General features: G+C 37.2%; 1 protein-coding gene across 4 annotated transcripts in view; it reads left to right on the forward strand.

Annotated features, from left to right (window-relative positions):
* Positions 1–13237, forward strand: part of dbn1 (drebrin 1) — a 97479-nt gene that overhangs the window by 68713 nt on the left and 15529 nt on the right. For 2 of the 4 annotated variants that reach the window (XM_061898790.1, XM_061898792.1), the window contains exons 2-10: positions 1588–1643; positions 2966–3078; positions 3637–3711; positions 9340–9483; positions 9561–9638; positions 12005–12156; positions 12304–12361; positions 12438–12494; positions 12580–12700. In XM_061898790.1, the coding sequence (XP_061754774.1) occupies positions 1588–1643; positions 2966–3078; positions 3637–3711; positions 9340–9483; positions 9561–9638; positions 12005–12156; positions 12304–12361; positions 12438–12494; positions 12580–12700 (854 nt within the window). The remainder of the gene's footprint in view (positions 1–1587; positions 1644–2965; positions 3079–3636; positions 3712–9339; positions 9484–9560; positions 9639–12004; positions 12157–12303; positions 12362–12437; positions 12495–12579; positions 12701–13237) is intronic. The other 2 variants (XM_061898791.1, XM_061898794.1) reach the window with 1 other exon arrangement.

Here is a 13237-nt window from a genome sequence, read left to right on the forward strand (position 1 = left end):
AAAAGCAGTTGATACAAAAAGTATCACTCATTCACTTAAAAACAACGAGACATTGAATAATTCAAGATTAAAAATGTCGTAACGGGGACTATGGTGTGGATTGTTTTCCCGGAATGCAAAGGAACTGGACCGGTCGTTGTGTGAAGGTAAAGACATGTTTAATCTATTACTATGAAAAAGTGTACACAAAGGGCTCGCACAAGGCTTGAACAAACTTGGTTAAGAAAACAAAAACTAGCACAACGGCAGAACTATGGGCATAGAAATGAAAAGACACTAACTGTGGCATTAATAAACAAAAACTTACTTGAGGTGACGTGAACAGGGCAGCATGAACTATGACATGAAACAGGCATGAAACAGAGTGGTCATAAACAGGGTGATGATACCAGGACGACCAACTGAAAAACAAGGCTTAAATAATAATGACATGATTGATGTGCGTGAGTCCAACACGTGAGACAGGTGAAACTAATGGGTTGCCATGGTGACAAAACAAGGGGGTGAAAAAACAGGAACTAATGGAGTCTTGGAGTTACAGAACATAACTAAACAAAACATGATCACAAGACCTGACAAAAAAGTAGATTAAAAAAATGTGGGTTTTGCCATATGTCTGGACAACTAAGTGCAGTTATGTGCAAAATAACAATAACATTAGTGTTTTTTATTAGTTTTGCATGAGAAAAAATTTAATTGCACAACTTACACATAATAATAAAACAAATAAATTAGATAAAATGTTCAAACTAAACAATTCATTACTTTTGGTGTATTTTTTAATTTTTGTATTTATTAAATGGTACAACTCAAAAATAATCTGTTGAAGCTACATTATAAGACTACATCTTTGAAAAGACGACTGGTCGAATTGTAAAATGTAGACAAGAAAGGTGTACCGCAAAGTAATAGTAAGAACAAAAATAAATTGCCCCTTCCTGTGCACTTTATCGCTGATATTACGCTGTCAGTATTATTTGTGAGGTTAAACAATTACAGGGCAAAGGGCTGTGGCTATTTCCGTGATCTTAAACGATGACATAAACCGAGAGGAAGAGGAATGTTTTTTGGAAGGCACGTGACTAAGCAGAAAGAGACGGAATAAGTGGGGAGGTCAGCACAAAGTCAGAGCTACGCTTCAGGCTGCAATCGTGTAAGGTCATGTTGACTGACTAGTTATTGCCACTTTGGCCACAAACACACCCAGGCACACACTATGCAACATCCCTGGACAGCAGGATTAAGAACCAAACAATACTTATTCTATTATTAATATTTTATAAAAATCATCAGATTGTTTGTTGCTTGATAAGGTCATCTTTAAATCCCCTGATGGCATTGTACTGTATTGTATGACAGAGGTTAACAAATTCACATTTTATCTGTATTTTTTAATCTTTTGTCACTTTCATTTCCTCTCACCCGAAAAGAATGTCTGATCTTTCCATACGTTTAAGTTACAATCTTTGAAAGCATGTTCCGCAAGTGCATATACTTTGGTGTTCATATCAAAGAGAGTATGATGGAATAAGCGGTAGAAAATGCATGGATGGATGTTAATGTATCTCCCTTCTGTCTTGTGAACAGGGCTTTGTACGCATACGACGATGACAGCAACGATTTAACGCTGGCATCATCAGGAGGTATGTTTGAATTATACTTTTTTCTCATGCAGCAAACTGATAAATGTCACTTATTTGTGTGTATTTTATTTTTAGCATGATCTATTCTTGTCAGTGTGTTGCAATTCTGTGTGAATTTGTTTTCTGTTGTATTTATTTCATGCCTTTTATTTCATTGTTTTTAAATGAGATGCAATCTAGTCACATTTATCTTTCTTCTTTCAATTTTCAAATGTTTTATTTTACTTAATTTTATTCAATGCAATACAATTAAATTATAATTTCTTTTGATTTGTTTATTGTAAGTAGACCTTTTTATTTATGTATTTCTTTGTCCTCCGCTAACAGATACGTTTCACATATTTGTATGAATATAATTTTAGTTTTATTGTGTTCTATTCAATGCATTGCAATTATATTTGAATGGTCCTTTATTTGATATGTTTTCTATGTATTTTTTTTTCCAACCAAACTTTTATCATATTGCAGTTTTCATGCACAGCCAGTAAAAAAAAGAAAATACACACACTCAAGCACACACACACACACACACACGCACAATCGCACGCACACACACACACACACACACACACACACACACACACACACACACACACACAGCGCTATTGACAATAACAAAACATGGCAGAGCACTGAGGATTTTATTTGAAGCGATACCATTTTTTTCAACATTTTATTTTTATTTATTTAAACTTGAATTTGGTATTTGCTTTTCCTGCAGCTGTCAGATAAATGTCGGTTATTTGTATGTATTTTATTTTTGTTTTATTGTATTCTGTTCAATGCAATTCTATTTTTTTTATGTATTTTTATTTTATTATTCAAACTAGAATTCTATTCACTTTTTATCCCGAAGGGAATACGCGGTAGAAAATGGATGGATGGATGAACTTTATTTTATTCAATGTGACCTACTTCTGTTCACATTTGTATTAATTTATTGAAATGTTATCTTCCTGTTTATTAAGTTTTTTTCTTGCAGCTTGTAAATACATGTCACATATTTGTTTGTATTTTACTTCTGTTTTATTCTACTCTATTCAGTGTGTTGCAATTATTCTATTTTATATGTATGGAAATGCAATTCCATTCACATTTGTCTTTTAATTTTTAATTTTCAAAGGTATATTATTTTTTACTTTATTCAGTGCGATACAATTCTATTGACATTTTTTTAATTTAAATTTTGTTTATTTATTTATTCAATAGTTAAACTCCAGTATTTCAAGTAATTATTCTCTCTGCAACACCTTTTTAAATGAAATTTTCTGTGAAAAAAATACAAAAATGTTGATGGATATTATTCACTCTTTGTGCTGCAGGGGGCGGCCTCGCAGAGATCACGCTGTCCTTTGACAATGGCAGGGTGATGTATGGCTTCTGTAGTGTGAAAGAGCCCAACGCTGCCTTGCCGCGATACATCCTCATCAACTGGGTAAGATATGAAGTACATACAAGATCCATACATCAAGCTCATATCCATTTGATCCCCAGGTGGTATATGAACGTATGTAACCCATACAAATAACAAAAAATCAACAAAAATAGACGCAGCCATCAAGATGCATATTTTTGACACTTTCAGTCATACAATACAGTTAAACGTTTTTGGAATAGTGACAACCGTGCTGTGGACTCCTGTGGTGCCACGTCTATTTCTCTATAAAAGTGGCTAGGGGTACTATGCGGCGACCTTGCTCGGCAGGCCACTTTACATCAAGCATTATTCTTATACTGTATTTCAGAAATGTATTAAGTCATGTAGAAAGTGGCTTGAGTCCCAATCTTCCATTTTTTTTTTTGCTTTATTTGAATGAGCCGTGATCACTGAGTGTCATTGTTTAAAAAACGGGGGACATAACAGGTGAAGAGATAATACGCTCATTCATTTTTATCGCTTTGGATGAAATGTACAGTTAGTGGAGCGCTGCCTATTTTTCGCCGTGCTAGCGAGCCTGTGCTTATTTTGTTTTATGACCCTTCACTTTCTCAGGTGGGCGAGGACGTGCCGGATGCAAGGAAGTGCGCCTGTGCCAGCCATGTTGCCACAATTGCAGACTTTTTCCAGGTAAATTGACACTTTTTTACAAAATAAACAATCAAAGTGATTTTATAATACAGTATTTTAATGAGAAACATCTGGTAAGTCCCTTTCATTAAATGCTAACCTTTAGCCTGACTCAACTCCTGAACCGCTGCAAAGAAAAGAGTGAACATTTGCCACAACATGCACTAGTACTTTGCACTACTATTTTTTTGACAAATACACCACAAGGTGACGCTGTTATTTAACCTATCAGTTGGATCGGCTTAAGAAGTGTCACTCTTCAAAGGGCTTTACAAAACAATCCACTGTAACTTTAGGCAATCCTTTTCAAATAGTGCCTCTGGGTGGCACTGTGCAATTCCAGGCGAGTCGCATGTGACTCCAGGGATCATGCTTTATCAGTATCATGCTTCAAACCCCGTTTCGATATGCTGTGCAATACAAAACGTGCCCATTTTAGTCATGAATCCTGACTTCCTCATTGTTGTGGTCTCAAAAAAATAAGAATCCAAATGCAGATCAGTAAAAAATCTCTCTTTAATAACTAAAAATCACTGGAGAAAATACATAAGTAGTAACAAAAAATCAGCTCCAGGAAAACCGGGTCAAAAGTCTGTCCACCACCTGAGAAAATACAAAAAAACAGGAATTACAAAACGTTCAGGGCAAAGGTCAGAGTACGTGAGCTCGGAGCTGGATTCTACTGCAGGCAACGGACAAACAGGCACTGGCTGGGTGGAGATTCAGGGTTTAGAGGGGAACATTATCACAATTTCTGAAGGGTTAAAAACAATAAAAATCAGTTCCTATTGGCCTATTTTATTTTTCGAAATGTTTCTCAAAATTTTACCCATCACGCAATATCCCGAAAAACGGCTTCAAAGTGCCTGATTTTAACCGTCGTTATAGCCACCCGTCTATCATCCTGTGACGTCACTGCGTGAAGCCACCAGAAACAAATATGGCGGATAGCACACAAAGGTATAGCATAGTAGCTTGGATTCAGACTCGGATTTCAGCGGCACAAGCGATTCAACAGATTACGCATGTATTGAAACGGATGGTTGGAGTGTGGAGGCAGATAGCGAAAACGAAATTGAAGAAGAAACTGAAGCTATTGAGCCATATCACGACAGACAGCGGCAACGAGGACGATTGTATCTTTTGACCACTGGTGCAACTTGAATCCGTCGATTGGTATGTGCTTGTTTGGCATTAAATGTGGGTGGAGGGAAAGGCTGGATGCAAATATAGCTACAAATGAGGCATAATTATGCAATATGTACATACAGCTAACCTAAATAGCATGTTAGCATCGATTAGCTTGCAGTCATGCTGTGAGCAAATATGTCCGATTAGCACATAAATCAACAACATCAACAAAACTCACCTTTGTGATTTCGTTGACTTTATCGTTAGAAAAGCATCTGCTTTGAGTGTCGCAGGATATCCACACATCTCTGTGCCATCTCTGTTGTAGCATCGCTATCGTTGGTAAAGTGTGTAGAACAAACGAGGTACTTTCGCATCTTTTGACCGCTGATGCAACTTGAATCCGTCGATTGGTATGTGTTTGTTTGGCATTACATGTTGGTGGAGGGAAAGGCTGGATGCAAATATAGCTACAAATGAGGCATAATAATGCAATATGTACATACAGCTAGCCTAAATAGCATGTTAACATCGGCATGCCGTGACCATTGATATGTCTGATTAGCCCACTCCACGTAAGTCAACTTGAATCCGTCTGTTTGTGTTGTTACACCCTCCGACAACACACCGACAAGGCATAATGTCTCCAGGGTACAGAAAACAGTTGATAAAACGGAAAATAACAGAGGTGATTTGACTTGGTGTGTGTAATGTGTTTGAGAAAATGGCGGATTGCTTCCCGTTGTGCTTTCAATTGCTCCGACAGCGAACAATTGAAAGGCGTTTCAATCGCCAAATTCACCCTATTAGAGTTCGGAAATCGGTTAAAAAAACATATGGTCTTTTTTCTGCAACATCAAGGTATATATTGACACTTACATAGGTCTGGTGATAATGTTCCCCTTTAAGTCAGGTGGTTGATTAAAAGCAGGTGGGCTCGGATGACTGGCAGCACACCTGCAACTGATGACCGGGTAGGAGACTTACAGACATAAGAGGGGAGGGGAGTATGAAAACAAGAGGAAAAAAAGGCAGGAGAACCGCCGTCATGACACTCATTTTGATTAAAATCGACATAAGGGCTGTGAATCTTTCTGCACCACACAATTCGATTTGATTCGTGGGGAGTAACGATTCGATTCAGAGTCGATTCTCGATTCAAAACAATTCTCAATTCAAAATCAATACTTTTTTTAATAACATTGTGTCTCAGTTCTAGAATTAACTACATTCCTCATTAAAGTAGATAAACGGCTCTAATATTTTTTTTATAGTACCTAAAGGAATGTTGGAAAAAATTATACTCAAACATTTGATAAAGACAAATACAAATTAGGCAAGAGAAGTATAAATCTGTACAGCAGATACGGGCATCTACATCAACACTATGATTTGGCTGCGTAGCTGGACGGAACAGATTCAAAAAAGAAAAAAAAAAAAAGATTTATTTTTTTTAATTGATTTTTAATTAAAAAATAAACATTCATTATCGAAATTGAAATCATTACAAATAAGAATCACAATTCAATCCAAAATCGATTGACAAATTGATTTATTCATTTTTATTTTGTTGGTTAATGTTATCAAATGGTTCTAGTCAGGCAAACCATTTTTTATAGTATAAGTAAGGGTATGTTTATATATTTTTAAATTTCAGGCGAATTGATGCGCTTTAAATATTTTATGCTACAATGTTAATAAAGTTATTTTTTGTTGTAAGTTGATCTAAATGTTTGTCTTCTTTTAATATTAATGCAGGTTCACTGTTATGCAGAGGTGTACTTAAACAATTTTATAGACAAATGAAACTATTTATAGTTGCGGCTGCCATATTTTCTTATTCCTAGGGCGTTGTAGAAAAATTATTGAGAAGCACTGCTTTAAAGTGGGCAGCATGGTGGAACAGGGGTTAGTACATGTATAAGAAGGTCCTGGGTTCGATCCTCGGGGTCTTTCTGTGTGGAGTTTGCACGTTCTCCCCGTGACTACGTGGGTTTCTCCAAAGACATGCACCTGGGGATAGGTTGATTGGCAGCACTAAATTGTCCCTAGTGTTTGAATGGTGTCTATCACTACGTGAGTTGTGTGGTCCTCTGTTGCCCTCTGTGTTTCAAAATTTAGATTTTTCTATTTACTGTTTTAATTGGTTTCACCCTTAAAACCGTTTTAATCATATTTATTTTATATTGATTTTTATATTGGTTTTATATGTATTTATTTTTATTTTTTGTTTTTATTCAGTAATTGGTGGAGCTCAGGATAGTATTTGAATGTTGTTTTTAATATTGTTGTGCAGCACTTTGGAAACATTTGGTTCTTTAAATGTGCTGTATAAATAAAGTGGATTGGATTGGATTGGATTGGATTGGATATCTGTGTTGGCCCTGCGATGAGGTGGCAACTTGTCCAGGGTGTACGCCGCTTTCCTCCTGAAGGCGGCTGGGATAGGCTGAAGCACCCCCGCGACCCCGAGGGACAAGCGGTAGAAAATGGATGGATGGATGGATGCTTTAAAGTTTTAAGCTGAATCACCACAAAATTTGGCATACAAGAACATGAGTGTCAAATTTGAGCAAGATTGATTAAAAAACTTGGCCATTAATTGGCTATAAGTCATTGACGGTTTGTCTAATGATTATACAACTTTAAGAATATTGTATTACATAAAATTGTATGCTAGCATGACTTACAGAGCATTTGACAACAATCCATAGTGTTATGTCAGTTTTGTAGCTATCATACTTGTGTAAGTGCGTTATCTGCGTCAGGATTTGTATGTACTATGGTATACAATAACACATGTTATTATAGCTGACCATTTATTCTACTGGCATAAAGTATATTTACTGGACATACAGTACAGAATGTACTGGAACATTTTAATATTTGTTTTAGAGCAGCAGTGGCTGACAATCAAGCTTCAGTACATTAAAGCTTGTAGGATGATCAAAGAAGTTTGTGTGTGTGCACGCGTGTGTGTGTGTGGTGTGTCGCAGTACATGACTAATACCATCACTCTTTTAAGTAATCTCTCAATGCTGAGAGGCCTCCTCTCACCATGCCCATGTTTAATGTGTGTGTGTTAGTGTGTGTCGCACCTGGCCGAGAGTCTATTTTTGGATCTGCGTAGTTGATAAAAAGAAGAGTGAAATTTTACTCATAAGTTTTTCAGCCACATGAGGACGCAGAACAATAAAACTAATAAAGATAGAAAGATTTTAACCCTTAGAAATCAATGAAGTTCCAAAAATAATTATGTTGTTTTGTTATTATATTTGTAATGATTATATAGCAAGAGATAAGTGGTAGAAAATGTATGGATGGGTGGATGGATATAGCAATAACACCGGGTGTACCCCGCCTCTAAACACCCCCACACCCCCCCACACCCCCCACCCCTCCGTGACCCTGAAAGGGACAAGCGGTAGAAAATGGATGGGATGGATCATGTACGTCAGTGATCACGAATAAATTGTAACCCCCACATATATATCTGCCGCGGCATGTTTACCTAGGTTCTTATTCTAAGTGGTACTAGTACCAAATCTATACTATCAAAACGGTGCTGGTGCTTAAACTGTACCCTCACTTTGCCTAAACTAGTACTTAAAACAATGGAAAAAATACACATTAATGAAAAATCAACAATGCCTTTTTATTTTTATGGAATTGTGTTACATTCAAATAAATGAATAGATTAAGTGATATCTAAATAATACTTTAAGAAATTAGAAATACTATCTACAACACTGTCATAATTATTCCAGCAATACAGAACGTGGAAAATATGTTAAAAACAAGTTACTTGAATTGTAATTGTTGATGCTCGAAATTCTGAGTCTTCCTGAATGCAACCTTGCTTGCTGTAACGTCATTGGTGAATAATGAAGTGCTGATTTGTTTTTTTGGATACTGGCTCGCCAAGCCGACCTCGCACAGAAACAATAATTAATTTATAAACTACCGCATTTTCGCCGACTTAACTTTCGCCTGTCCCACTAAAAACACCAATAAGCTTGTTAATAGATGTATATTAAAACTCCTTTGTTATAGTACATGGGACAATGCACATGAATGCACTTTTAAAATATTAATGTGCCAGATTGTAGCCAAAGGCACATTTTTTTATGCAAATTTTTTTTACTGTTTTTATCTGCCGCACGTGGAAAGCCAGTCCATGAAAATAGGGCACACATAAAACTGGTCCCTGGTGGGAAAAAAGGTAGGGGAACCCTGGTCTTGTAGGTTCACTATTTTATTTAACGCCAAAATTATTCTTTGGTAGCAATAAGAAACACATTTTGTTTGTGGTCCCCTTTATTTTGAAAAGTGTCAAAATACATTTTGGTACTGGTACCCGTACCAAAATATTGGTATCGGAACATATCAAAAGGGTAGCATGAGTGGGGTTCTCCTCTCAGACATTACTTCAACACCATCATCCTGCCAATGAAGTAAGTAATGTAAAGGATACACTCACACTTTGTGTCCTTTTAGGGTGTGGCGGTAATCATCAACGCCAGCAGTCTGGACGACATCGATCCATCAGCCATCGGACAGCGTCTTACCAACGGCACGGCGGTCGTGGCTAGTCCGGTTTTGAGCCGCCTGAAAACCAGAGACGAGGAACACGGAGATGTGGTATTTGAACAGAGGGGCAGGACATGCTCGACTCTAATTTAACCCTTACTTAACGTTTTTTTTCCTACACTTTGAAGGGAACGGTGTACGAGAAGACTAATGCGGAGGTGGAGATGAAGAAAATCAATCGAGAGGAATTCTGGGAGCAGGCCAAGGTTGGTTGACATGCAAAGAAAACATTTTAAAACAATATTTAGTTTGTGGCCCCATTTTGGTCTTATGTGGGTTCTTCCGAGGATGTCGTAGTCGTAGTGGTTTGTACAGTCCTTTGAGACATTTGTGATTTAGGGCTATATAAATAAACATTGATTGATTGATTGATTGATTGATTGATTGAGTGTAACACAATGGTAAGTATTGTATTACAGTCGTTCCTCGCCACATCACACTTTCAAAGTTTTTAGATTGCAAAGGTGGCTATGTGGGTGTTATCTAATCTATAAAAGGCTTTCTTCATGTTTAAATACATATTTAGGAAGACATAAACAGGTTTTTAATATTCCTTAGTTTTCAAAAAATCATTTACCTCGGCCAATTAACAGTGATAAGCAAGGATTTACTGTAACTCTCTTTTTTTGGCTACACAAACCAACAAACATACAGTTCAAGTACCTTTTAGAATTAGAAATTGATAAATAGCGTATTATTAATATTTTATAAATGATGTAAAAATGTATGTGTATGATAAATAAACAAAAACACCACATTGATAACTAGAATTTATTTCAACCCCAATATGTTCAATAGTTCATTTAATGTCCGAAGTTCAAATGAAAAGGTAGAAAAAAATAGGTCAACGAGGAAAGAAAAGTGTTCGATATCTCCTACCTGAGGGGTTCACATTTGAACCGATATTGTACCAGTACTTAGTACCTTGGAATGGACACTGGTACTCAACGATGCCAATTTTCAGTACTTTTGTGTGTGTTAGTAAATATTAAATGTTTCTGATAATAACACACAACTTTTAATTGCAAAATTTCAAAATTAGTTGATTTTGATAACAGCTGTTCAGTTATGTCTTCTCATTTTCAAGTATACAGGGATGGGAATTTTCCGCGGATCCGCGGAATTCCGCCGATTTTGGCGCCGCCAGGGTCATTTCTGTGAATTGTTTAAATCCGGAGAGAAAATTATAGGGGGGTGTTAGGTACTCGTGGTTTTTGTCTCTCCGTTGACCTACTTATCAGTACAAGGCATAGAATTCCCACGAAAAATATAATGCCAATGTGTGAAGGCACCAGATTGACTAGCTCTACTATCAGCTGACAACATCAACCAATGACATTGCCCGTTATAGGCGTCTGCACGCGCCGTTTGCCAAAAATATCTAGTCCCTGATCCTCAATTAATGTGAGCTTTTCTGAACTCGTATTCTCTTTATATTGGTTGTGATTATCGGCGACTAATCTGGAAAGAAAACACAGTAGCTCTCAATTAACACGTTTCTTTATTGACAAAACCGTTTCAGACATGTTAAGCTTATTCAAGATAGGAATGCTTCATTAGCGAAAGATATTGATAAGGGCGTGAGAAACAAGTGGAACTGGGCATGGCTCGATATATCTATCAAACTGAAGGTGAAGATTAACAACAATATCGTAGAAGTAGATGAACTGATCAGCGATTTCATTGCAAAGTGCGATGAACCGGGACGTGCTCAGTACTTATATTGCAAGGACATTGTGAACTATGGATCTCGGGGAAAGGTGGCACTCTTTGACCACGCGAAATCGGCATGGCATCTAAGTAAAGTGAGTTTACGGAGAAGAATTCTGGTTAATTCATTTGTAGGCCTATTTTTGTCTATAATCCAAAAGTGTCCAAGAATTTGATGTATGTGTAAACTTGTATACATAAATTTCATCACATGATGCATTTTTATGAAAATATTTGCTAATAAATGTGAAATTTTGGTCAGGAGAATATTGTTAGATTTTGACTCAAAATAGCAGGAAATGCATCCTAAGCTAACATAGATTTCAAATGTTTTCTGGGGCCTTCCACAAAGCGGTGTTTTAGGATTAAAACATTTTCATTTGATTTTGTAAATCTTCATTCCCATTCCTGAGTATAACCTGAAGTTGCAATTGCAGTTGGAAGTGCAAGACTTTAGTGTATAGTTTATGCTAAATCTAGTATTTTGTTGCACCCTAAAAATACTGTAAGTGTTGTACTTATTGTGCACCAGGTGTTAGATTGTAACATGCATTTTAGTTGTAGTTTTCAATGACAAATTCGGAGGTGTTGAAATCAGCAATCTTTAATGCTAATCAGTAGCATGTCAATAACAAAGCCTATGTATATTAGCATCAGGCTAGTGCATGTTTGAGTCAGTTGCTTTGTTGGCATGAAAAATTGCAACAATACCTAGAGCAGTGCTGAAATCATGCGGTGGGCCCCTCTGGGGGGAACGCCGTGTGAAACCATAGGGTGGCCTATAATGTAATCTTAAATAGTATGTCAGTTTTAGAAACACCGCCATAAATCTGTCACAATGATGGTGTGTGTCACTGTCCAGCGTGAGGAGGAGCTAAGGAAGGAAGACGAGAGGAAGAAGCTGGCCGAGGAGCGGCAGCGTTTCGAGGAGGAGCGAATGGAGCTGGAGAGGAAGGAGCAGGAGAACCGAGAGAGGAGGTACCGTGAGCGAGAGAGGCAGATTGAAGAGCACAGGTGAGCAAACATATGCAATTAATATTCAGCCTCATGTCGATGCAGTATAATGTGATGCAATTCTATACTATTTAAATCTACAGCGTGTACAGTAAATCTGTGTACTGAGCGTTATACTGTCAAATATTTGTGATTCTGTGTGATTAGGAAGAAGATGCAGGAGGAAGAAGAAGCCAAAGAGAGACTGCAGAGTCAGATCACCTTAGTAAGATTATTACATTTGTCGTATTCTTACCTTTTATATCATATTTTTGTATATTATATTTTTGTTTCTTTTGCAGCCAGCAGAGCCGAGCATCGATGACCTCAGCCTGGACAAGAAGGAGTCTGAAGTAGAAGTATGTAGTATTAGTGGTGGAATTCTCATGACATGTGCTTTGAATCCTGTGTAATAAAAAAAACACCCTGTCGATCACCGCGCATGTTCAGGAGGCGAAGGCCATCATCGCTCGGCGGTCGGGGAACCCCCGGGAGTTTTTCAAACAGAAGGAACGAGCCATGACCATCAGCGTCGACACCTCACCTGTCACCATCCACCGCAGCGGTGAGTGCTTTTAACTAACATTGAAAGGGTTGAAGAATGCACAGAAAGGTGATTTAAAACCCCAAAAAATGAATGGTCTTTATATATTATTCTTCATGCAACTGTGTTTACAACAACTGAAGCTAAAACTGCGCCTTACAGCACAACACGTCACACTGTCGAGACTCCGCAACTACTGTATGGAAAGTTAACCAAGTAACTAAGTTCCCAAAAAAGCACAATAGAAATATATTTAAAAATTTAATCTTGCGATGTTACAAAAGGTAAAAAAAGGATCCTTTTTTTTTTTTTTCAAAACAGGAACCAAGAATGAACGGTCTTTTACCAAAGAGTTGACTCTGTTCAATAGGGTTTGTGTTAAGGACATGCAATCTTACAACATTTATAAAAGCTCAATTAAATTTTCATTTAACTCTAATTTTCAAACCCGTCCTAAATAAAACTCCCTGAGAAATTTCTCAGCTGTCACATCACTATGGGGCGGTATAGCTAGGTTGATAGAGTGGTTGTGCCAGCAATTTGAGGGTTCCAGGTTCG

The sequence above is a fragment of the Nerophis ophidion genome, linkage group LG04 (genome assembly GCF_033978795.1).
Source record: "Nerophis ophidion isolate RoL-2023_Sa linkage group LG04, RoL_Noph_v1.0, whole genome shotgun sequence".
Taxonomy (NCBI): Eukaryota; Metazoa; Chordata; class Actinopteri; order Syngnathiformes; family Syngnathidae; genus Nerophis; species Nerophis ophidion.